This window comes from Pseudophryne corroboree, chromosome 3 (assembly GCF_028390025.1).
Source record: "Pseudophryne corroboree isolate aPseCor3 chromosome 3, aPseCor3.hap2, whole genome shotgun sequence".
NCBI lineage: Eukaryota > Metazoa > Chordata > Amphibia > Anura > Myobatrachidae > Pseudophryne > Pseudophryne corroboree.
In genome coordinates this window covers 17,516,038-17,543,746 of record NC_086446.1, presented here as the reverse complement: position 1 = coordinate 17,543,746, position 27,709 = coordinate 17,516,038, and the positions used below count along the sequence as shown (strand labels likewise).

Here is a 27,709-nt window from a genome sequence, read left to right as displayed (position 1 = left end):
TGCAATTAGAGAAAGAACACTGACTTCTAGGCTTGTAACAAAATTGATCCTCAATACACTTAATTGTATAAATAATTCATACTGAATAATGTATTTAAACACATGCATGAATGTCAAATATAACAACAATAATAACAAAAAATAACAAAAATAGCAAGAGCACCTTGTTAGCACCAGAATTTAAGGAGCTCTGCTTTAAGATTTCATACGTATATTTGAACTTTTAACAGTTCAGTAATGAATAAACCACCTAGATGGAAAAATGGTGTGCAGCCGGTATATTGATTGTGACAAGGTAAAGCGTGTTTAAGCAAATGCATGAATGTCAAATATAGCAAGATAACAAAAATAACAATAATAACAGAAATGGCAAGAGCATCTTGCTAGCACCAGAATACAAGGAGCTCTATTTTGAGATTTCATACGTATATTTGAACTTGTATCAGTTCAGTAATGAATGGATCACCTGAATGAAAAAATGATGTGCAACAAATAAATCGATTGTGACAAAATATAGCATAAATATGCAACACATATGATTTTGCAACATGTATAATTTTTAAATGAAATAAGTGCACCTTTTTTATGCTTTCATTTTTCGTGCATCAAATGAGGACAACATAAAGTAATCTAGAATAATGAGGATATCAGCAAAAATATATATCAGAAAGAGTATATATTTTTTGTTAGTGCAATTAGGTATTGAATCATGTACAGGGGTATGGGTATTATAACCCCTGATATTAATCCTCAATTGGTAGCATACACTGTAGAGGCAGGGGGGAGAGAGTGGAAAGCGTAATGGGTATGGCCGTCAGTGGAAAATGTGATTTATGGTAATATTCAATTAATCACCACTCCAGCCAAATCGAAGTACCGATCTGACACCCTCAGTTTCTAATCCAACCCACTCCTGCTTCCCCTAATGCGCCTTCCACCATATATCGGGAGTGCATATGCGTGAATATCCTGGATAATTAACCTCAAGTGCCGTTGTATGGTGTGGGGCAGGGAGTGGGGGATAAGCGGGGGGAGAAAGGTTTAGAGATAATGTGACCGTGGAGAAGTTATGCAGAGTTTTGCCGTGATATTTACCAATCGCCGCTCCAACAGTTTTGGATGCCGGCGTTTAGTTTGTCATCTCCGCAAACGGCTCGCTCCCACTTTCCCCTCGCCTTATCCCCCACTCCCTGCCCCACACCATACAACGGCACTTGAGGTTAATTATCCAGGATATTCACGCATATGCACTCCCGATATATGGTGGAAGGCGCATTAGGGGAAGCAGGAGTGGGTTGGATTAGAAACTGAGGGTGTCAGATCGGTACTTCGATTTGGCTGGAGTGGTGATTAATTGAATATTACCATAAATCACATTTTCCACTGACGGCCATACCCATTACGCTTTCCACTCTCTCCCCCCTGCCTCTACAGTGTATGCTACCAATTGAGGATTAATATCAGGGGTTATAATACCCATACCCCTGTACATGATTCAATACCTAATTGCACTAACAAAAAATATATACTCTCTGATATATATTTTTGCTGATATCCTCATTATTCTAGATTACTTTATGTTGTCCTCATTTGATGCACGAAAAATGAAAGCATAAAAAAGGTGCACTTATTTCATTTAAAAATTATACATGTTGCAAAATCATATGTGTTGCATATTTATGCTATATTTTGTCACAATCGATTTATTTGTTGCACATCATTTTTTCATTCAGGTGATCCATTTATTACTGAACTGATACAAGTTCAAATATACGTATGAAATCTCAAAATAGAGCTCCTTGTATTCTGGTGCTAGCAAGATGCTCTTGCCATTTCTGTTATTATTGTTATTTTTGCTATCTTGCTATATTTGACATTCATGCATTTGCTTAAACACGCTATACCTTGTCACAATCAATATACCGGCTGCACACCATTTTTCCATCTAGGTGGTTTATTCATTACTGAACTGTTAAAAGTTCAAATATACGTATGAAATCTTAAAGCAGAGCTCCTTAAATTCTGGTGCTAACAAGGTGCTCTTGCTATTTTTGTTATTTTTTGTTATTATTGTTGTTATATTTGACATTCATGCATGTGTTTAAATACATTATTCAGTATGAATTATTTATACAATTAAGTGTATTGAGGATCAATTTTGTTACAAGCCTAGAAGTCAGTGTTCTTTCTCTAATTGCAGAATTGCTATAAGCTTTACAAGGTTGATTTACTAAGTGACTATATCTGTAGATTGTTTGCTGGAAAACTTTTGTTGCAACTTTGTTTCTTTCATATCTTTATGTGACAACTAACTGAATTTGCAGATCTTCTGCTGGAGTATTTTTCTGCAACACTGTTTCTTTTATATCTTTATGTGAGAGATTAGGAACTTCCTGCCAATAAGTATTTTTTCAAGATATTTTAGATATTCACGATTTTGTGAGATCACTACGATATGCCACCCCTGTCTAAATACCTCACCTGAATCACCAGCATATGATGATTGGCTAAGACTCAGGATATAATTTATTCAGAAAGTATTGATTTCCTGTATATGTAAAATACTGTATGTATGACATAGGAGAATAAGAGGAGATTAGTTACATCATGCTACTGGAATGAATTAATTTATACAAACTATACATTTCTGATTACTCATCAGAACTTTATCTTCTCTCAGCACTCTCTCATCTGGCTGATAGCTGTGCTGGCAAGGGTTCCGCCCTCCCCAGCGTACATTTGGCTGTCACAACAGAAAGCAGAAGTGCTCCCTTCTTCCTTCTGCCTTAATTCTGAGTGGAAGTAGACCAAATAATTCATGATCTTCCCCAATTAAAACTGGTGATGGTTCTTCCTTCCAACACTCTCTCATCTGGAAAAGCCTGGGGCCAATTGTTCCAGAGACGTATAACAGGCAGAGTACAGACAGCAGAAGTGGGTTCTCTCTTCCTTCATATGTCCTCCTTATCATTCAAGGTCGTACTATCCTGAGAGTAGCCCGATCTTCTATCTCGGAAGCTGATAGGATAGACCTGGTTAGTACTTTGAAGGGGGACCGCTTAGGAATACCAGGCACTGTGGATATCACTAAGATGATCACCTATATCTTCATGTGAATACACTGGTGGGGCAGTTCTTATCTGCTCACTCTTATTCATCTCATCTATATTTCACCTTTCTCTCTTCTATTTTGAATAATAGATATTTTAATGGAATAGAATAAAAGTTAAGTTTTAGAATTATCATCATATCATTTCACTACATATTGTTTAATTATCATCACCATTTTCAAATAAGAGTGCTCCCGAAAAGGATTTCTTTTGTCTTGTCTTTCGTTGTTTTTTCTTGTAGTTGATCTACAAAAGTTTTTTGGGAGCACCACCAATAAACAAGGTGCCTCAAAGGATTTGAATATTGGCACCATCTATATTGGTTATTTTCAGATATCTTTATATTCAAATGTGGCTTTACAGTACACAACTAGTGCGGAACTGACAAACCATTCGACATGCTTTTCAGGCAAGCAAAAGGGCTCTACACCCGGAGGTCTTCCAGACCCTAGTCAATAGGTGGGGGATGCTAGAGATAGATCTCATGGCATCCCGTCAGAACAACAAAGTTCTCGCAAACTGGTCAACAACAAAGGATCCCAGAGCGATCTTTGGTGATGCCCTGTTGGTGAGATGGGACTTTCATCTGGCCTATGTGTTTCATCCAATCACCTTATTACCCATGATGGTGAGAAAGATAAAGCAAGGAAGGGGCACCGTGATACTAATAGCTCCGGCTTGGCCCAGAAGATATTGGTACACAGATCTGCAGAGGATGTCGATGGATGCTCCATTCGTACTTCCTCAACGTCCAGATCTACTGATGCAGTGTCCTTATTATCAAAGACATCTGGATCGACTGTCTTTGACGGCGTGGCTCGAGACCTCTATACTGAAGTCAAGAGGATTCTCACAACAGGTAATTCAAACGATGCTCAGAGCAAGGAAACCTTCCTCAGCTCGCATTTATCACCGAAATATGGCAAGCCTATATTCAATGCTGCAGTGAACGGAAAGCTGACCCTAGGTCTCTCAGAGTTGCCAGGGTCTTATCATTCCTTCAGGCAGGAATGGATAAAGGTTTAAATGTGGCTTCCTTGAGAGTGCAAGTGTCAGCATTGACAGTATGATTCCAAAAGAAAATTGCCAACATACAGGATGTGCGCACTTTTTTCCAGGGAATGCTGTGCATTCAACCTCCTTGTGTTCCTCCTACAGTGCCTTGGGACTTACGTTTAGTCCTAAAGTCCCTTCAAGTTGTCCCATTTGAACCACTTAATAGAGTGGATCTTAAATGGTTGACAGCTAAAGTTCTCTTTCTACTAGCCATGGCATCAGCTAGAAGACTGTCAGATTTAGGAACATTGTTATGTCGTCCTCCATTTCCGATTTTTTATCCAGATAGAGCGGTTCTCAGAACTAAATCTGGGTATCTTCCTAATGTGGTGTCTAAATTCCCCCTTAATGAAGAAATTGTAGTCCCGGCTTTTCATGTTTCGGGCCTTTCTGCAGGAGATGCATCGCTGGACGTGGTCCTTGCATTAAGGATCTACGTGGATCGTACCAGTGCCATCAGAAAGACAGATTCTCTCTTCATTCTCTACGGATTCCACACGAGAGGATGGCCTGCGGATAAGCACACACTGGCGAGGTGGCTTCGGATGATGATTTCAGAAACATATTCTCAGGCTGATCTCCCTGTTTCAGCTAATGTCTCTGTTCACACTACTCATAAGGTAGGTCCATCATGGGCAGCACAACATGGTGCTTCAGCGGAACAGATATATAAGGCAGCCACATGGTCTTCCATTAACACATTCATTAGACATTATGCCATGGATACCTTTGACCGACTGGTGCAAATCTGCTGTTGCTTCATCATATCCCATTGTATCCTGTGGAACCTATGGACTTAGGAGAAATACTATTATCAAGGGTAAGTTCTTACCAAAATGTATATTTCTTCTGGCAATTGCTTCAGCTATAAGAGTATCCGATTTAGGGGCACTGTCGTGTCATCACCCATTTCTGGTATTCCAATCAGATTGGTTCCCCAAACCAAGTCTGGATATCTTCCTATGGTGGTCTCAAAGTTCCACCTTATTGAAGAAATAGTAGTTCCTGCTTTTCAATCACCAGATATCTCTGTGGATGATGCATCATTAGACGTAGTTCGTGCACAAAGGATCTACGTGGATCAGTGCCATGAGAAGAACAGACTCTCTCTTTGTTCTATACGGATTTCACATTAGGGGATGACCAATAAGCAAACATTGGCTAGATGGCTTCAGATGACTATCTCAAAAGCATACTTTCAAGCTGATCTCCGTATCCCGCTCGTCTCTGCCCATTGGATACATTCAGGAAGTCCTTCATGGGCAGCCCACCATGGTGCCTCAGCTGAGCAACTCTGTAAGGCAGCCACATGGTCTTCCATAAATACATTATTAGGCATTATGCCTTTGATACCTTTGCCTCTCAGGAAGTTGCGTTTGGATGTCAGAATAGTGTGAACAAACAGAAAGATACACAGCGCTTAAACATATATATGAATTGTCACATAATTCGAAATTTAATATCACAAAAACACACAATTTTAAAATTCATAAATGAATATAGAAGCAGTCTCTATAAAATAGACCAGTTGTGCAGGCCAGTATATAGAGTCTCGAAAGTATCACCATGAGATGAATTACCAACTGGACAGTCAATATGCACTTGAATCAAGCAATTTGTCTAAAAAGTAATCCAGCAGTTCCGTGTTCCAATATTCAGAATCCAGATGGGTATCTGCTCGTATGGCAACGGCAACTGATGTTAATGGAATCCTGGGCCATAGATAGTGAGCTGGAGTGTATGACATTAAAGTTGTCCTTCAGGTGTTGGGTGGAATAAATCTGGCCCAAGTCAGTTCTATACACTGGCAGGGTCTTAAGGCTGATGCATTTCGCTGTTCCTGGCAAGTTTATCAAGCTTTGGTCCCTCTGCTTCCTGGTTCGCTTCACCCCCAATGCCTGCTGTGCTGCTGATCAATGCTTATTGGTAAGCCCGGTAGTACTCTCCACCAAGGCTGATGACATTAGTAGAAATGTGCAAAAAGAGCCTCTGCCTTCTCTGTGGACCCCCAGATGCTGCAGAAAGTAGGCACCAAAAACTGAAGTTGAGATGGTCGCGATGTTCCGACCATTGATGTTAATACAGATGTTCTTAAGCTAATTCAGTCATAAAAAAAACAATTTGAATGTTTTTTTTGGAAAAAAATATTAGTCAGTTAAGGGGTTAATGGCTTCTTACCTGCGTGACTTCTCCTATGTCTAACAAGATTTGATTTCTGTGTAAAACATTTCCCACACTCAGTACACATAAATGGTTTCTCCCCGGTATGACTTCTCTGATGTGTAACAAGATCTAATTTCTGTGTAAAACATTTCCCACACTCAGAACATAGAAATGGCTTCTCACCTGTGTGAATTCTCTGATGTCTAAAAAGATCTGATTTCTGTGCAAAACATTTCCCACACTCAGAACATGGCAATGATCTCTCACCTGTGTGACTTCTCTGATGTGTAACAAGATGTGATTTGTCTGTAAAACATTTCCCACACTCAGAGCATGCAAATGGTTTCTCACCTGTGTGATGTTTCTTATGTCTAACAAGATGTGAGTTATATGTAAAAAAATTTCCACACTCAGAGCATTGATATGGCCTCTCACCTGTGTGAAGTTGCTTGTGTCTAAAAAGATGTGATATGCGTATAAAACACTTTCCGCATTCAGAACATGGAAATGGTTTCTCACCTGTGTGAGTTCTCTGATGTCTAACAAGATGTGATTTACGTGTAAAACATTTCCCACACTCAGAGCATGAAAATGGCTTCTCATCTGTCACAGCTGTGGTCTGTGTAAAACATTTGGAATCTACAGAATCTGGAAATATTTTATCTACTGTAAGAGCTATAATAGATGGGCCAATATCAGCATTATCAGGAGAACATTGGTCATGGTTAGAGGAATCAGGTGACGTATCCACACTGTGATCTACTGGATAAAGAATTGAGGTGAACGGGTTTTCTCCTGGAGAATCTTGTGTGATGTCATTATCTTCTATTTCACAGTCTGGAGATAAAATAAGATGATCCTCTGAGATATTCCTGTTACATCCATCTGATGGGAATAAATAGGATTTTAATTACCTACCGGTAAATCCTTTTCTCATAGTCCGTAGAGGATGCTGGGGTCCAATTTAGTACCATGGGGTAGAGACGTATCCACTAGGAGCCATGGGCACTTTAAGAGTTTAAGAGTGTGGGCTGGCTCCTCCCTCTATGCCCCTCCTACCAGACTCAGTCTAGAAACTGTGTCCGAGGAGACGGACATATTTCGAGAGAAGGAAATACACAGATCGTGAAAAAGGAAAGCCAAGCTAACCAACTTGGAACGATTAAGCAATGGCTGAACCAAGAATGCAAGAATGCAACAATGCAAGAATACGAAGCACTGGGCGGGTGCCCAGCATCCTCTACGGACTGTTGCCAGCAGCCTTCCTGTAGCCCAATTACTCTATTAAAACAAAATAACTAAGAAAACTCCTCAGGAGCTCCCCTAGCTGTGACCGGCTCCTTCGGCACATTTTCTAAACGGAGTCTGGTAGGAGGGGCATAGAGGGAGGAGCCAGCCCACACTATCAAACTCTTAAAGTGCCAATGGCTCCTAGTGGACTCATCTATACCTCATGGTATTAAGTGGATCCCAGCATCCTCTAGGACGTAAGAGAAATATAAATATGGAAATATGAATACTTGCATTTTTTAATAGACACAACAGTGGGCAGGTCTGCAAAGTAAGAGCACGGCATTGTATACACAGGGCAGGATATCACACAGGTTTAATGAGGCATAACTATACGGAAGGACGAGGCTGAGGCGTCTATACATCGTATAAATGAAAGTCTGTCTGTTTGTCTGATTGAGGTAAACTCCGAAACCACTGAACAAATTGCGACGCAATTTATAAAGGTGTGTTATAATAACAGAAACCCTCTAACATGATTGGACACAAAAGATCACGAGGATACAGGCATCAGCAACGTGACATCAGCGTGCAGGACAGGACAGGGCTGAGGGGTACTATATATACTGCACATAGGTACCCAGGTACAGGCATCAGCAACGTGACATCAGAGTGCAGGACAGGACAGGGCTGAGGGGTACTATATATACTGCACACAGGTACCCGGGTACAGGCATCAGCAACGTGACATCAGCGTGCAGGACAGGACAGGGCTGAGGGGTACTATATATACTGCACACAGGTACCCGGGTACAGACATCAGCAACGTGACATCAGAGTGCAGGACAGGACAGGGCTGAGGGGTACTATATATACTGCACACAAGTACCCGGGTACAGGCATCAGCAATGTGACATCAGCGTGCAGGACAGGGCTGAGGGGTACTATATATACTGCACACAGGTACCCGGGTACAGGCATCAGCAACGTGACATCAGCGTGCAGGACAGGACAGGGCTGAGGGGTACTATAATAAGAATTTACTCACCGGTAATTCTATTTCTCGTAGTCCGTAGTGGATGCTGGGGACTCCGTAAGGACCATGGGGAATAGACGGGCTCCGCAGGAGACTGGGCATTCTAAAGAAAGATTTAGGTCTACCTGGTGTGCACTGGCTCCTCCCCCTATTACCCTCCTCCAAGCCTCAGTTAGGACACTGTGCCCGGAAGAGCTGACACAATAAGGAAGGATTTTGAATCCCGGGTAAGACTCATACCAGCCACACCAATCACACCATATAACTCGTGATAGGAACCCCGGTTAACAGTATGATAACAATGGAGCCTCTGAATAGATGGTTCGCAATAACAACCCGATTTGTGTAACAATAACTATTTACAAGTATTGCAGACAATCCGCACTTGGGATGGACGCCCAGCATCCACTACGGACTACGAGAAATAGAATTACCGGTGAGTAAATTCTTATTTTCTCTGACGTCCTAGTGGATGCTGGGGACTCCGTAAGGACCATGGGGATTATACCAAAGCTCCCAAACGGGCGGGAGAGTGCGGATGACTCTGCAGCACCAAATGAGAGAACTCCAGGTCCTCCTCAGCCAGGGTATCAAATTTATAAAATTTTGCAAACGTGTTTGCCCCTGACCAAGTAGCAGCACGGCAAAGTTGTAAAGCCGAGACCCCTCGGGCAGCCTCCCAAGATGAGCCCACCTTCCTTGTGGAATGGGCTTTTACAGATTTAGGCTGCGGTAGTCCCATCGCAGAATGCGCCAGCTGAATAGTGCTACAAATCCAGCGCGCGATAGTCTGCTGAGAAGCAGGTGCACCTACCTTGATGGGTGCATATAGAATAAACAGCGAGTCAGTTTTCCTGACTCCAGCCGTCTTGGAAACATAAATTTTCAGGGCCCTGACTACGTCCAGAAACTTGGACTCCTCCAAGTCCCTAGTAGCCGCAGGCACCACAATAGGATGGTTCAAGTGAAAAGCTGATACCACCTTCGGGAGAAACTGAGGACGAGTTCTCAACTCTGCCCTATCCATATGGAAAATCAGATAGGGGCTTTTACAGGACAAAGCCGCCAATTCTGATACACGTCTGGCCGAAGCCAGAGCCAACAACATAACCACTTTCCACGTGAGATATATTAGCTCCACAGTCTGAAGTGGCTCAAACCAATGTGATTTTAGACACTCCAAAACCACATTGAGATCCCAAGGTGCCACTGGGGGCACAAAAGGAGGCTGAATATGCAGAACTCCGTTGACAAAAGTCTGAACTTCAGGCAGTGAAGCCAGTTCTTTCTGGAAGAAAAATCGACAGGGCCGAGATCTGGACTTTAATGGACCCCAATTTGAGGCCCAAAGTCACACCTGCTTGCAGGAAATTTAGGAATCGACCCAGTTGAAATTTCTATGTTGGGGCCTTCTTGGCCTCACACCAAGCAACATATTTCCGCCAAATGCGGTGATAATGTTTTGCGGTGACATCCTTCCTGGCTTTGATCAGGGTAGGGATGACTTCCTCCAGAATGCCTTTTTCCTTTAGGATCCGGCGTTCAACCGCCATGCCGTCAAACGCAGCCGCGGTAAGTCTTGGAACAGACAGGGTCCCTGCTGCAGCAGGTCTTGTCTGAGCGGCAGAGGCCAAGGGTCCTCTGCAAGCATCTCTTGAAGTTCCGGGTACCAAGCTCTTCTTGGCCAATCCGGAGCCACGAGAATAGTTCTCACTCCTCGCCTTCTTATTATTCTCAGTACCTTGGGTATGAGAGGCAGAGGGGGAAATACATAAACCGACTGGTACACCCACGGTGTCACTAGAGCGTCCACAGCGATCGCCTGAGGGTCCCTTGACCTGGCGCAATACCTATTTAGCTTTTTGTTGAGGCGCGACGCCATCATGTCCACCTGTGGTTTTTCCCAACGGTTTACCAGCATTCGGAAAACTTCTGGATGAAGTCCCCATTCTCCCGGGTGGAGGTCGTGCCTGTTGAGGAAGTCTGCTTCCCAGTTGTCCACTCCTGGAATGAATACTGCTGTCAGTGCTAACACATGATTCTCTGCCCATTGGAGAATCCTTGTGGCTTCTGCCATTGCCCTCCTGCTTCTCGTGCCGCGCTGTCTGTTTACATGGGCGACCGCCGTGATGTTGTCTGACTGGATCAGCACCGGCCGGTTCTGAAGCAGGGGTCTTGCTTGGCTTAGGGCATTGTAAATGGCCCTTAGCTCCAGAATATTTATGTGAAGTGAAATCTCCTGATTTGACCACAGTCCTTGGAAATTTCTTCCCTGTGTGACTGCCCCCCAGCCCCGAAGGCTGGCATCCGTGGTCACCAGGACCCAGTCCTGTATTCCGAATCTGCGGCCCTCTAGTAGATGAGCCCTCTGCAGCCACCAGAGCAGCGACACCCTGGTTCTTGCCGACAGGGTTATCCGCTGTTGCATCTGGAGATGGGACCCGGACCATTTGTCCAACAGGTCCCACTGGAAAGTCCTTGCGTGGAACCTTCCGAATGGAATTTGCCTCCTACGAAGCTACCATTTTTCCCAGGACTCGTGTGCATGGATGTACCGACACCTGTCCCGGTTTTAGGATGTCTCTGACTAGAGATGACAACTCCTCTGCTTTTTCCACTGGAAGAAACACTCTTTTCTGGTCTGTGTCCAGAATCATTCCCAGGAACAGAAGACGCGTCGTCGGGACCAGCTGTGACTTTGGAATATTGAGAATCCAGCCATGCTGTTGTAGCACTTCCCGAGAAAGTGCTACCCCCACTACCAACTGTTCCTTGGACCTCGCCTTTATCAGGAGATCGTCCAAGTACGGGATAATTGAAACTCCTTTCTTGCGAAGGAGTATCATCATTTCGGCCATTACCTTGGTAAAGACCCTCGGTGCCTTGGACAACCCAAACGGCAGCGTCTAGCACTGATAGTGGCAGACCTGTACCACAAATCTGAGGTACTCCTGGTGAGGAGGGTAAATGGGGACATGTAGGTACGCATCCTTGATGTCCAGGGAGACCATGTAATCCCCCTCGTCCAGGCTCGCAATAACCGCCCTGAGCGATTCCATCTTGAACTTGAACCTTTTGATATAAGTGTTCAGGGATTTTAAATTTAAGATGGGTCTCACCGAACCGTCCGGTTTCGGTACCACAAACATTGTGGAATAGTAACCCTTTCCTTGCTGAAGGAGGGGTACCTTGACAATCACTTGCTGTGAATACAGTTTTTGAATAGCCACCAACACTGCCTCCCTGGCAGAGGGAGTTGCCGGTAAGGCAGATTTTAGGAAACGGCGGGGGGGAGACGTCTCGAATTCCAGCCTGTACCCCTGAAGTACTACTTGAAGGACCCAGGGATCCACTTGTGAGAGAGCCCACTGTGCGCTGAAATTTCTGAGACGGGCCCCCACCGTACCCGGGTCCGCCTGAGCAGCCCCAGCGTCATGCTGTGGACTTACCGGACGCAGGGGAGGACTTCTGCTCTTGGGAACTAGCTGTGCGTTGCAGCTTTTTTCCTCTACCTTTGCCTCTCGGCAGAAAGGATGAGCCTCTATCCCTCTTTCTTTTCTGGGGCCGAAAGGACTGTACCTGATAATACGGTGCTTTCTTTTGTTGTGGGGTAGCCTGTGGCACAAAAGTCGATTTCCCAGCAGTAGCTGTGAAAACGAGGTCTGAAAGACCATCCCCAAACAGTTCTACCCCCTTATAGGGCAAACTTCCATGTGCCGCTTCGAGTCGGCATCGCCGAGTCCATAACCCCCGTCTGGCGGCAATGGACATAGCGCTTATTTTTGATGCCAGCCGGCAAATATCCCTCTGTGCATCACGCATGTTTAAGACTGCGTCTTTTATATGCTCTATTGTCAGCAAAATATTGTCCCTATGCATAGTATCAATATTATCCGACACGGAATCTGACCACGCAGCGGGAGCACTGCACATCCATGCCGAAGCAATGGCTGGTCGCAATATAATGCCCGAGTGTGTGTATATATCTTTTAGGGTAACCTCCTGCTTTCTATCAGAAGGTTCCTTCAGGGCGGCCGTATCCGGAGACGGTAGTGCCACCTTTTTTGATAAGCGCGTAAGCGCTGTATCTACCCTATGGGGTGTTTCCCAACAAGACCTATCCTCTGGCGGGAAAGGGTACGCTGCCAATAACCGTTTAGAAATTATCAATTTCTTATCGGGGGAAGACCACGCTTCCTCACACATCTCATTTAATTTCTCAGATGCAGGAAAAACTACTGGTAGTTTTCTCTCACCAAACATAATACCCTTTTATGTGGTACCTGGGGTATTATCATAAATGTGTAATACATTTTTCACTGCCTCAATCATGTAACGGGTGGACCTATTTGGAGGGTACACTAGTCTCATCGTCGTCGACACTGGAGTCGGTATCCGTGTCGACGTCGGTGTCTGCCATCTGAGGTAGCGGGCGTTTTAGAGCCCCCGATGACATTTGAGACGCTGGAACAGGCACAAGCTGAGTAGCCGGCTGTTCTATGTCGACAACCTTTTGTGTAAGGAGTTGACACTTTACGTAATTCCTTCCATAAGTCCAACCACACAGGTGTCGACCCCGCAGGGGGTGACATCACATTCACAGGCATTTGCTCCGCCTCCACATCCTTTTCCTCCTCATACATGTCGACATAACAGTACCGACACACAGCAGACACACAGGGAATGCTCTCACAGAGGACAGGACCCCACAAAGCCCTTTGGGGAGACAAAGGGAGAGTATGCCAGCACACACCAGAGTGCTATATATCACAGGGATATCACCTATAAAACGTGTTTTCCCCTTATAGCTGCATAATGTAGTTATACTGCGCCTAATTTGTGCCCCCCCTCTCTTTTTAACCCTTTTCTGTAGTGCAGGACTGCAGGGGAGAGCCAGGGAGCGATCCTTCCAGCGGAGCTGTGAGGGAAAATGGCGCCACTGTGCTGAGGGAGATGGCTCCGCCCCTTTTTCGGCAGGCTTTCTCCCGCTATTGTAAAAGTTCTGGCAGGGGTTAATAAACACCTATATAGCCAATAGGGGTATATATGGTGTCAGTTCGCCAGCCAAGGTGTTAATATTGCAGCTCAGGGCGCCCCCCCCCAGCGCCCTGCACCCATCAGTGACCGCAGTGTGTGGTGTGCATGAGGAGCAATGGCGCACAGCTGCAGTGCTGTGCGCTACCTTGGAGAAGACAGAAGTCTTCAGCCGCCGATTTTCCGGACCACCTTCTTGCTTCTGGCTCTGTAAGGGGGACGGCGGCGCAGCTCCGGGAACGGACGACGAGGTCGGGTCCTGTGTTCGATCCCTCTGGAGCTAATGGTGTCCAGTAGCCTAAGAAGCCCAAGCTACCACCACTTAGGTAGGTTCGCTTCTTCTTCCCTTAGTCCCTCGATGCAGTGAGCCTGTTGCCAGCAGGTCTCACTGTAAAATAAAAAACCTAAACTATACTTTCTTTCTAGGAGCTCAGGAGAGCCCCTAGTGTGCATCCAGCTCGGCCGGGCACAGAAATCTAACTGAGGTCTGGAGGAGGGGCATAGAGGGAGGAGCCAGTGCACACCAGATAGTCCTAAATCTTTCTTTAGAGTGCCCAGTCTCCTGCGGAGCCCGTCTATTCCCCATGGTCTTTACGGAGTCCCCAGCATCCACTAGGACGTCAGAGAAATATACTGCACACAGGTACCCAGGTACAGGCATCAGTAACGTGACATAAGCGTGCAGGACAGGACAGGGCAGAGGGGTACTATATATACTGCACACAGGTACCCGGGTAGAGGCATCAGTAACGTGACATCAGCGTGCAGGACAGGACAGGACTGAGGGGTACTATATATACTGCACACAGGTACCCGGGTACAGGCATCAGTAACGTGACATCAGCGTGCAGGACAGGACAGGACTGAGGGGTACTATATATACTGCACACAGGTACCCGGGTACAGGCATCAGCAACGTGACATCAGCGTGCAGGACAGGGCTGAGGGGTACTATATATACTGCACACAGGTACCCGGGTACAGGCATCAGTAATGTGATATCAGCGTGCAGGACAGGGCTGAGGGGTACTATATATACTGCACACAGGTACCCGGGTACAGGCATCAGTAACGTGATATCAGCGTGCAGGACAGGGCTGAGGGGTACTATATAAACTGTACACAGGTACCCGGGTACAGACATCAGTAACGTGACATCAGCGTGCAGGACAGGACAGGGCTGAGGGATACAATATATACTGCACACAGGTACCCGGGTACAGGCATCAGTAACGTGACATCAGCGTGCAGGACAGGACAGGGCTGAGGGGTACTATATATACTGCACACAGATACCCGGGTACAGGCATCAGTAACGTGACATCAGCGTGCAAGACAGGACAGGGCTGAGGGGTACTATATATACTGCACACAGGTACCCGGGTACAGGCATCAGTAACGTGACATCAGCGTGCAGGACAGGACAGGGCTGAGGGGTACTATATATACTGCACACAGATACCCGGGTACAGGCATCAGTAACGTGACAACAGCGTGCAGGACAGGACAGGGCTGAGGGGTACTATATATACTGCACACAGGTACCCGGGTACAGGCATCAGTAACGTGACATCAGCGTGCAGGACAGGACAGGGCTGAGGGGTACTATATATACTACACACAGGTACCCGGGTACAGGCATCAGTAACGTGACATCAGCGTGCAGGACAGGACAGGGCTGAGGGGTACTATATATACTACACACAGGTACCCGGGTACAGGCATCAGTAACGTGACATCAGCGTGCAGGACAGGACAGGGCTGAGGAGTACTATATATACTGCACACAGGTACCCGGGTACAGGCATCAGCAACGTGATATCAGTGTGCAGGACAGGACAGGGCTGAGGGGTACTATATATACTGCACACAGGTACCCGGGTAGAGGCATCAGCAACGTGACATCAGCGTGCAGGACAGGGCTGAGGGGTACTATATATACTGCACACAGGTACCTGGGTACAGGCATCAGTAACGTGATATCAGCGTGCAGGACAGGGCTGAGGGGTACTATATATACTGCACACAGGTACCCGGGTACAGGCATCAGTAACGTGATATCAGCGTGCAGGACAGGGCTGAGGGGTACTATATATACTGCACACAGGTACCCGGGTACAGGCATCAGTAACGTGACATCAGCGTGCAGGACAGGACAGGGCTGAGGGGTACTATATATACTGCACACAGGTACCCGGGTACAGGCATCAGCAACGTGATATCAGCATGCAGGACAGGACAGGGCTGAGGGGTACTATATATACTGCACACAGGTACCCGGGTACAGGCATCAGTAACGTGACATCAGCGTGCAGGACAGGGCTGAGGGGCACTATATATACTGCACACAGGTACCCGGGTACAGGCATCAGTAACGTGACATCAGCGTGCAGGACAGGACAGGGCTGAGGGGTACTATATATACTGCACACAGGTACCCGGGTACAGGCATCAGCAACGTGACATCAGCGTGCAGGACAGGACAGGGCTGCGGGGCACTATATATACCGCACACAGGTACCCGGGTACAGGCATCAGTAACATGACATCAGTGTGCAGGACAGGACAGGGCTGAGGGATACTATATATACTGCACACAGGTACCCGGGTACAGGCATCAGCAACGTGATATCAGCATGCAGGACAGGACAGGGCTGAGGGGTACTATATATACTGCACACAGGTACCCGGGTACAGGCATCAGTAACGTGACATCAGCGTGCAGGACAGGGCTGAGGGGTACTATATATACTGCACACAGGTACCCGGGTACAGGCATCAGTAACGTGACATCAGCGTGCAGGACAGGACAGGGCTGAGGGGTACTATATATACTGCACACAGGTACCCGGGTACAGGCATCAGCAACGTGACATCAGCATGCAGGACTGGAAAGGGGTGCGGGGCATTATATATACCGCACACAGGTACCCGGGTACAGGCATCAGCAACGTGACATCAGCGTGCAGGACAGGACAGGGCTGCGGGGCACTATATATACCGCACACAGGTATCCGGGTACAGGCATCAGCAACGTGACATCAACGTGCAGGACAGGACAGGGCTGAGGGGTACTATATATACCGCACACAGGTACCCGGGTACAGGCATCAGTAACGTGACATCAGCGTGCAGGACAGGACAGGGCTGCGGGGCACTATATATACCGCACACAGGTACCCGGGTACAGGCATCAGTAACATGACATCAGCGTACAGGACAGGACAGGGCTGAGGGGTACTATATATACTGCACACAGGTACCTGGGTACAGGCATCAGTAACGTGACATCAGCGTGCAGGACAGGACAGGGCTGAGGGGTACTATATATACTGCACACAGGTACCCGGGTACAGGCATCAGTAACGTGACATCAGCGTGCAGGACAGGACAGGGCTGAGGGGTACTATATATACTGCACACAGGTACCCGGGTACAGGCATCAGCAAAGTGAAATCAGTGTGCAGGACAGGACAGGGCTGAGGGGTACTATATATACTGCACACAGATACCCGGGTACAGGCATCAGCAACGTGACATCAGCATGCAGGACAGGGCAGGGCTGAGGGGTACTATATATACTGCACACAGGCACCGGGTACAGGCATCAGTAACGTGACATCAGCGTGCAGGACAGGGCTGAGGGGTACTATATATACTGCACACAGGTACCCGGGTACAGGCATCAGCAATGTGACATCAGCGTGCAGGACAGGACAGGGCTGAGGGATACTATATATACTGCACACAGATACCCGGGTACAGGCATCAGTAACGTGACATCAGCGTGCAGGACAGGACAGAGGGGTACTATATATACCGCACACAGGCACCAGGTACAGGCATCAGCAACGTGATATCAGCGTGCCGGACAGGACAGGGCTGAGGGGTACTATATATACTACACACAGGTACCCGGGTACAGGCATCAGTAACGTGACATCAGCGTGCAGGACAGGACAGGGCTGAGGGGTACTATACATACTGCACACAGGTACCCGGGTACAGGCATCAGTAACGTGACATCAGCGTGCAGGACAGGACTGAGGGGTACTATATATACTGCACACAGGTACCCGGATACAGGCATCAGTAACGTGACATCAGCGTGCAGGACAGGACTGAGGGGTACTATATATACTGCACACAGGTACCCGGGTACAGGCATCAGTAACGTGACATCAGCGTGCAGGACAGGACAGGGCTGAGGGGTACTATATATACTGCACACAGGTACCCGGGTACAGGCATCAGTAACGTGACATCAGCATGCAGGACAGGACAGGGCTGAGGGGTACTATATATACTGCACACAGGCACCCGGGTACAGGCATCAGCAACGTGACATCAGCGTGCAGGACACGGCTGAGGGGTACTATATATACTGCACACAGGTACCCGGGTACAGGCATCAGTAACGTGACATCAGCGTGCAGGACAGGACAGGGCTGAGGGGTACTATATATACTGCACACAGGTACCCGGGTAAAGACATCAGTAACGTGACATCAGCGTGCAGGACAGGACAGGGCTGAGGGGTACTATATATACCGCACACAGGTACCCGGGTACAGGCATCAGTAACATGACATCAGTGTGCAGGACAGGACAGGGCTGAGGGGTACTATATATACTGCACAAAGGTACCCGGGTACAGGCATCAGTAACGTGACATCAGCGTGCAGGACAGGACAGGGCTGAGGGGTACTATACATACTGCACACAGGTACCCGGGTACAGGCATCAGTAACGTGACATCAGCGTGCAGGACAGGACAGGACTGAGGGGTACTATATATACTGCACACAGGTACCCGGGTACAGGCATCAGTAACATGACATCAGCGTGCAGGATAGGACAGGGTTGAGGGGTACTATATATACTACACACAGGTACCCGGGTACAGGCATCAGCAACGTGACATCAGCGTGCAGGACAGGACAGGGCTGAGGGGTACTATATATACTGCACACAGGTACCCGGGTACAGGCATCAGTAACGTGACATCAGCGTGCAGGACAGGGCTGAGGGGTACTATATATACTGCACATAGGTACCCGGGTACAGGCATTAGCAACGTGACATCAGCGTGCAGAACAGGACAGGGCTGAGGGGTACTATATATACTGCACACAGGTACCCGGGTACAGGCATCAGCAACGTGACATCAGCGTGCAGGACAGGGCTGAGGGATACTATATATACTGCACACAGGTACCCGGGTACAGGCATCAGTAACGTGACATCAGCGTGCAGGACAGGACAGGGCTGAGGGGTACTATATATACTGCACATAGGTACCCGGGTACAGGCATTAGCAACGTGACATCAGCGTGCAGGACAGGACAGGGCTGAGGGGTACTATATATACTGCACACAGGTACCCGGGTACAGGCATTAGCAACGTGACATCAGCGAGCAGGACAGGACAGGGCTGAGGGGTACTATATATACTGCACACAGGCACCCAGGTACAGGCATCAGTAACGTGACATCAGCGTGCAGGACAGGACAGGGCTGAGGGGTACTATATATACTGCACACAGGCACCTGGGTACAGGCATCAGCAACGTGACATCAGCGTGCAGGACAGGGCTGAGGGGCACTATATATACCGCACACAGGTACCAGGGTACAGGCATCAGCAACGTGACATCAGCGTGCAGGACAGGACAGGGCTGAGGGGTACTATATATACTGCACATAGGTACCCGGGTACAGGCATTAGCAACGTAACATCAGCGTGCAGGACAGGACAGGGCTGAGGGGTACTATATATACTGCACACAGGTACCCGGGTACAGGCATCAGTAACGTGACATCAGCGTGCAGGACTGGACAGGGCTGAGGGGTACTATATATACTGCACACAGGTACCCGGGTACAGGCATCAGCAACGTGACATCAGTGTGCAGGACAGGACAGGGCTGAGGGGTACTATATATACTGCACACAGGTACCCGGGTACAGGCATCAGTAACGTGACATCAGCGTGCAGGACAGGACAGGGCTGAGGGGTACTATAAATACTGCACATAGGTACCCGGATACAGGCATTAGCAACGTGACATCAGCGTGCAGGACAGGGCTGAGGGGTACTATATATACTGCACACAGGTAACCGGGTACAGGCATCAGTAACGTGACATCAGCGTGCAGGACAGGACAGGGCTGAGGGGTACTATATATACTACACACAGGTACCCGGGTACAGGCATCAGCAACGTGACATCAGCGTGCAGGACAGGACAGGGCTGAGGGGTACTATATATACTGCACACAGGTACCCGGGTACAGGCATCAGCAACGTGACATCAGCGTGCAGGACAGGACAGGGCTGAGGGGTACTATATATACTGCACACAGGCACCCGGGTACAGGCATCAGCAACGTGACATCAGCGTGCAGGACAGGACAGGGCTGAGGGGTACTATATATACTGCACACAGGTACCCGGGTACAGGCATCAGTAACGTGACATCAGCGTGCAGTATAGGACAGGGCTGAGGGGTACTATATATACTGCACACAGGTACCCGGGTACAGGCATCAGTAACATGACATCAGCGTGCAGGACAGGACAGGGCTGAGGGGTACTATATAAACTACACACAGGTACCCGGGTACAGGCATCAGCAACGTGATATCAGCATGCAGGACAGGACAGGGCTGAGGGGTACTATATAAACTGCACACAGGTACCCGGGTACAGGCATCAGCAACATGACATCAGCGTGCAGGACAGGACAGGGCTGAGGGGTACTATATATACTGCACACAGATACCCGGGTACAGGCATCAGCAACGTGACATCAGCGTGCAGGACAGGACAGGGCTGAGGGTTACTATATATACTGCACACAGGTACCCGGGTACAGGCATCAGCAACGTGACATCAGCGTGCAGGACAGGACAGGGCTGAGGGATACTATATATACTGCACACAGGTACCCGGGTACAGGCATCAGCAACGTGACATCAGCGTGCAGGACAGGACAGGGCTGAGGGGTACTATATAAACTGCACACAGGTACCCGGGTACAGGCATCAGCAACGTGACATCAGCGTGCAGGACAGGACAGGGCTGAGGGGTACTATATATACTGCACACAGGTACCCGGGTACAGGCATCAGCAACGTGACATCAGCGTGCAGGACAGGGCTGAGGGGTACTATATATACTGCACACAGGTACCCGGGTACAGGCATCAGCAACGTGATATCAGCATGCAGGACAGGACAGGGCTGAGGGGTACTATATAAACTGCACACAGGTACCCGGGTACAGGCATCAGCAACGTGACATCAGCGTGCAGAACAGGACAGGGCTGAGGGGTACTATATATACTGCACACAGATACCCGGGTACAGGCATCAGCAACGTGACATCAGCGTGCAGGACAGGACAGGGCTGAGGGGCACTATATATACCGCACACAGGTACCCGGGTACAGGCATCAGTAACATGACATCAGCGTGCAGGAAAGGACAGGGCTGAAGGGTACTATATATACTGCACACAGGTACCCGGGTACAGGCATCAGTAACGTGACATCAGCGTGCAGGACAGGGCTGAGGGGTACTATATATACTGCACACAGGTACCCGGGTACAGGCATCAGTAACGTGACATCAGCGTGCAGGACAGGACAGGGCTGAGGGGTACTATATATACTGCACACAGGCACCCGGGTACAGGCATCAGCAACGTGACATCAGCGTGCAGGACACGGCTGAGGGGTACTATATATACTGCACACAGGTACCCGGGTACAGGCATCAGTAACGTGACATCAGCGTGCAGGACAGGACAGGGCTGAGGGGTACTATATATACCGCACACAGGTACAGGCATCAGTAACATGACATCAGCGAGCAGGACAGGACAGGACTGAGGGGTACTATATATACTGCACACAGGTACCCGGGTACAGGCATCAGTAACATGAAATCAGCGTGCAGGATAGGACAGGGTTGAGGGGTACTATATATACTACACACAGGTACCTGGGTACAGGCATCAGCAACGTGACATCAGCGTGCAGGACAGGACAGGGCTGAGGGGTACTATATATACTACACACAGGCACCCGGGTACAGGCATCAGCAACGTGACATCAGCGTGCAGGACAGGACAGGGCTGAGGGGTACTATATATACTGCACACAGGTACCCGGGTACAGGCATCAGTAACGTGACATCAGCGTGCAGGACAGGGCTGAGGGGTACTATATATACTGCACATAGGTACCTGGGTACAGGCATTAGCAACGTGACATCAGCGTGCAGGACAGGACAGGGCTGAGGGGTACTATATATACTACACACAGGCACCCGGGTACAGGCATCAGCAACGTGACATCAGCGTGCAGGACAGGACAGGGCTGAGGGGTACTATATATACTGCACACAGGTACCTGGGTACAGGCATCAGTAACGTGACATCAGCGTGCAGGACAGGACAGGGCTGAGGGGTACTATATATACTGCACATAGGTACCCGGGTACAGGCATTAGCAACGTGACATCAGCGTGCAGGACAGGACAGGGCTGAGGGGTACTATATATACTGCACACAGGTACCCGGGTACAGGCATCAGTAACGTGACATCAGCGTGCAGGACAGGACAGGGCTGAGGGGTACTATATATACTGCACACAGGTACCCGGGTACAGGCATCAGTAACGTGACATCAGCGGACAGGACAGGGCTGAGGGGTACTATATATACTGCACATAGGTACCCGGGTACAGGCATTAGCAACGTGACATCAGCGTGCAGGACAGGACAGGGCTGAGGGGTACTATATATACTGCACACAGGTACCCGGGTACAGGCATTAGTAACGTGACATCAGCGTGCAGGACAGGGCTGAGGGGTACTATATATACTGCACACAGGCACCCGGGTACAGGCATCAGTAACGTGACATCAGCGTGCAGGACAGGACAGGGCTGAGGGGTACTATATATACTGCACACAGGTACCTGGGTACAGGCATCAGCAACGTGACATCAGCGTGCAGGACAGGACAAGGCTGAGGGGCACTATATATACCGCACACAGGTACCTGGGTACAGGCATCAGCAACGTGACATCAGCGTGCAGGACAGGACAGGGCTGAGGGGTACTATATATACTGCACATAGGTACCCGGGTACAGGCATTAGCAACGTAACATCAGCGTGCAGGACAGGGCTGAGGGGTACTATATATACTGCACACAGGTACCCGGGTACAGGCATCAGTAACGTGACATCAGCGTGCAGGACAGGGCTGAGGGGTACTATATATACTGCACATAGGTACCCGGGTACAGGCATTAGCAACGTGACATCAGCGTGCAGGACAGGACAGGGCTGAGGGGTACTATATATACTGCACACAGGTACCCGGGTACAGGCATCAGCAACGTGACATCAGCGTGCAGGACAGGGCTGAGGGATACTATATATACTGCACACAGGTACCTGGGTACAGGCATCAGCAACGTGACATCAGCGTGCAGGACAGGACAGGGCTGAGGGGTACTATATATACTGCACACAGGTACCCGGGTACAGGCATCAGTAACGTGACATCAGCGTGCAGGACAGGACAGGGCTGAGGGGTACTATATATACTGCACATAGGTACCCGGGTACAGGCATTAGCAACGTGACATCAGCGTGCAGGACAGGGCTGAGGGGTACTATATATACTGCACACAGGTACCCGGGTACAGGCATTAGTAACGTGACATCAGCGTGCAGGACAGGACAGGGCTGCGGGGTACTATATATACTGCACACAGGTACCCGGGTACAGGCATCAGTAACGTGACATCAGCGTGCAGGACAGGACAGGGCTGAGGGGTACTATATATACTGCACACAGGCACCCGGGTACAGGCATCAGTAACGTGACATCAGCGTGCAGGACAGGACAGGGCTGAGGAGTACTATATATACTGCACACAGGTACCCGGGTACAGGCATCAGTAACGTGACATCAGTGTGCAGGACAGGACAGGGTTGAGGGGTACTATATATACTGCACACAGGTACCCGGGTACAGGCATCAGCAACGTGACATCAGCGTGCAGGACAGGACAGGGCTGAGGGGTACTATACATACTGCACACAGGCACCCGGGTACAGGCATCAGTAACGTGACATCAGCGTGAAGGACAGGACAGGGCTGAGGAGTACTATATATACTGCACACAGGTACCCGGGTACAGGCATCAGCAACTTGACATCAGCGTGCAGGACAGGACAGGGCTGAGGGGTACTATATATACTACACACAGGCACCCGGGTACAGGCAACAGCAACGTGACATCAGCGTGCAGGACAGGACAGGGCTGAGGGGTACTATATATACTGCACACAGGTACCCGGGTACAGGCATCAGCAACGTGACATCAGCGTGCAGGACAGGACAGGGCTGAGGGGTACTATATATATTGCACACAGGTACCCGGGTACAGGTATCAGTAACATGACATCAGCGTGCAGGACAGGGCTGAGGGGTACTATATATACTGCACACAGGTACCCGGGTACAGGCATCAGCAACGTGACATCAGCGTGCAGGACAGGACAGGACTAAGGGGTACTATATATACTGCACACAGGTACCCGGGTACAGGCATCAGTAACGTGACATCAGCGTGCAGGACAGGACAGGGCTGAGGGGTACTATATATACTGCACACAGGTACCCGGGTACAGGCATCAGCAACGTGACATCAGCGTGCAGGGCACGGCTGAGGGGTACTATATATACTGCACATAGGTACCCGGGTACAGGCATTAGCAACGTGACATCAGCGTGCAGGACAGGACAGGGCTGAGGGGTACTATATATACTGCACACAGGTACCCGGGTACAGGCATCAGCAACGTGACATCAGCGTGCAGGACAGGGCTGAGGGATACTATATATACTGCACACAGGTACCTGGGTACAGGCATCAGCAACGTGACATCAGCGTGCAGGACAGGACAGGGCTGAGGGGTACTATATATACTGCACATAGGTACCCGGGTACAGGCATTAGCAACGTGACATCAGCGTGCAGGACAGGGCTGAGGGGTACTATATATACTACACACAGGCACCCGGGTACAGGCATCAGCAACGTGACATCAGCGTGCAGGACAGGACAGGGCTGAGGGGTACTATATATACTGCACACAGGTACCCGGGTACAGGCATCAGTAACGTGACATCAGCGTGCAGGACAGGGCTGAGGGGTACTATATATACTGCACATAGGTACCTGGGTACAGGCATTAGCAACGTGACATCAGCGTGCAGGACGGACAGGGCTGAGGGGTACTATATATACTGCACACAGTTACCCGGGTACAGGCATCAGCAACGTGACATCAGCGTGCAGGACAGGGCTGAGGGATACTATATATACTGCACACAGGTACCTGGGTACAGGCATCAGCAACGTGACATCAGCGTGCAGGACAGGACAGGGCTGAGGGGTACTATATATACTGCACATAGGTACCCGGGTACAGGAATTAGCAACGTGACATCAGCGTGCAGGACAGGGCTGAGGGGTACTATATATACTACACACAGGCACCCGGGTACAGGCATCAGCAACGTGACATCAGCGTGCAGGACAGGACAGGGCTGAGGGGTACTATATATACTGCACACAGGTACCCGGGTACAGGCATCAGTAACGTGACATCAGCGTGCAGGACAGGACAGGGCTGAGGGGTACTATATATACTGCACATAGGTACCCGGGTACAGGCATTAGCAACGTGACATCAGCGTGCAGGACAGGACAGGGCTGAGGGGTACTATATATACTGCACACAGGTACCCGGGTACAGGCATCAGTAACGTGACATCAGCGTGCAGGACAGGACAGGGCTGAGGGGTACTATATATACTACACACAGGTACCCGGGTACAGGCATCAGTAACGTGACATCAGCGTGCAGGACAGGACAGGGCTGAGGGGTATTATATATACTGCACACAGGTACCCGGGTACAGGCATCAGCAACGTGACATCAGCGTGCAGGACAGGGCTGAGGGATACTATATATACTGCACACAGGTACCTGGGTACAGGCATCAGCAACGTGACATCAGCGTGCAGGACAGGACAGGGCTGAGGGGTACTATATATACTGCACACAGGTACACGGGTACAGGCATCAGTAACGTGACATCAGCGTGCAGGACAGGGCTGAGGGGTACTATATATACTGCACATAGGTACCCGGGTACAGGCATTAGCAACGTGACATCAGCGTGCAGGACAGGACAGGGCTGAGGGGTACTATATATACTGCACACAGGTACCCGGGTACAGGCATTAGTAACGTGACATCAGCGTGCAGGACAGGACAGGGCTGAGGGGTACTATATATACTGCACACAGGCACCCAGGTACAGGCATCAGTAACGTGACATCAGCGTGCAGGACAGGACAGGGCTGAGGGGCACTATATATACAGCACACAGGTACCTGGGTACAGGCATCAGCAACGTGACATCAGCGTGCAGGACAGGACAGGGCTGAGGGGTACTATATATACTGCACATAGGTACCCGGGTACAGGCATTAGCAACGTAACATCAGCGTGCAGGACAGGGCTGAGGGGTACTATATATACTGCACACAGGTACCCGGGTACAGGCATCAGTAACGTGACATCAGCGTGCAGGACAGGGCTGAGGGGTACTATATATACTGCACATAGGTACCCCGGGTACAGGCATTAGCAACGTGACATCAGCGTGCAGGACAGGACAGGGCTGAGGGGTACTATATATACTGCACACAGGTACCCGGGTACAGGCATCAGCAACGTGACATCAGCGTGCAGGACAGGGCTGAGGGATACTATATATACTGCACACAGGTACCTGGGTACAGGCATCAGCAACGTGACATCAGCGTGCAGGACAGGACAGGGCTGAGGGGTACTATATATACTGCACACAGGTACCCGGGTACAGGCATCAGTAACGTGACATCAGCGTGCAGGACAGGACAGGGCTGAGGGGTACTATATATACTGCACATAGGTACCCGGGTACAGGCATTAGCAACGTGACATCAGCGTGCAGGACAGGACAGGGCTGAGGGGTACTATATATACTGCACACAGGTACGGGTACAGGCATTAGTAACGTGACATCAGCGTGCAGGACAGGACAGGGCTGAGGGGTACTATATATACTGCACACAGGTACCCGGGTACAGGCATCAGTAACGTGACATCAGCGTGCAGGACAGGACAGGGCTGAGGGGTACTATATATACTGCACACAGGTACCTGGTACAGGCATCAGCAACGTGACATCAGCGTGCAGGACAGGACAGGGCTGAGGGGTACTATATATACTGCACATAGGTACCCGGGTACAGGCATTAGCAACGTAACATCAGCGTGCAGGACAGGGCTGAGGGGTACTATATATACTGCACACAGGTAACGGGTACAGGCATCAGTAACGTGACATCAGTGTGCAGGACAGGACAGGGTTGAGGGGTACTATATATACTGCACACAGGTACCCGGGTACAGGCATCAGCAACGTGACATCAGCGTGCAGGATAGGACAGGGCTGAGGGGTACTATATATACTGCACACAGGCACCCGGGTACAGGCATCAGTAACGTGACATCAGCGTGCAGGACAGGACAGGGCTGAGGAGTACTATATATACTGCACACAGGTACCCAGGTACAGGCATCAGCAACTTGACATCAGCGTGCAGGACAGGACAGGGCTGAGGGGTACTATATATACTACACACAGGTACCCGGGTACAGGCATCAGCAACGTGACATCAGCGTGCAGGACAGGACAGGGCTGAGGGGTACTATATATACTGCACACAGGTACCCGGGTACAGGCATCAGTAACGTGACATCAGCGTGCAGGACAGGACAGGGCTGAGGGGTACTATATATACTGCACACAGGTACCCGGGGTACAGGCATCAGCAACGTGACATCAGCGTGCAGGACAGGACAGGGCTGAGGGGGTACTATATATACTGCACACAGGTACCCGGGTACAGGTATCAGTAACATGACATCAGCG

General features: G+C 49.1%; 1 protein-coding gene across 2 annotated transcripts in view; it reads right to left on the bottom strand.

Moving 5' to 3' along the window:
* Positions 1-5,602: 5,602 nt before the first annotated feature.
* Positions 5,603-27,709, bottom strand: part of LOC135057007 (oocyte zinc finger protein XlCOF8.4-like) — a 154,775-nt gene continuing 132,668 nt past the window's right edge. For both annotated transcript variants that reach the window (XM_063962864.1, XM_063962865.1), the window contains exon 4: positions 5,603-7,214. In XM_063962864.1, coding sequence (XP_063818934.1) covers positions 6,322-7,214 — 893 coding nt within the window. In that variant the 3' untranslated portion in view covers positions 5,603-6,321. The remainder of the gene's footprint in view (positions 7,215-27,709) is intronic.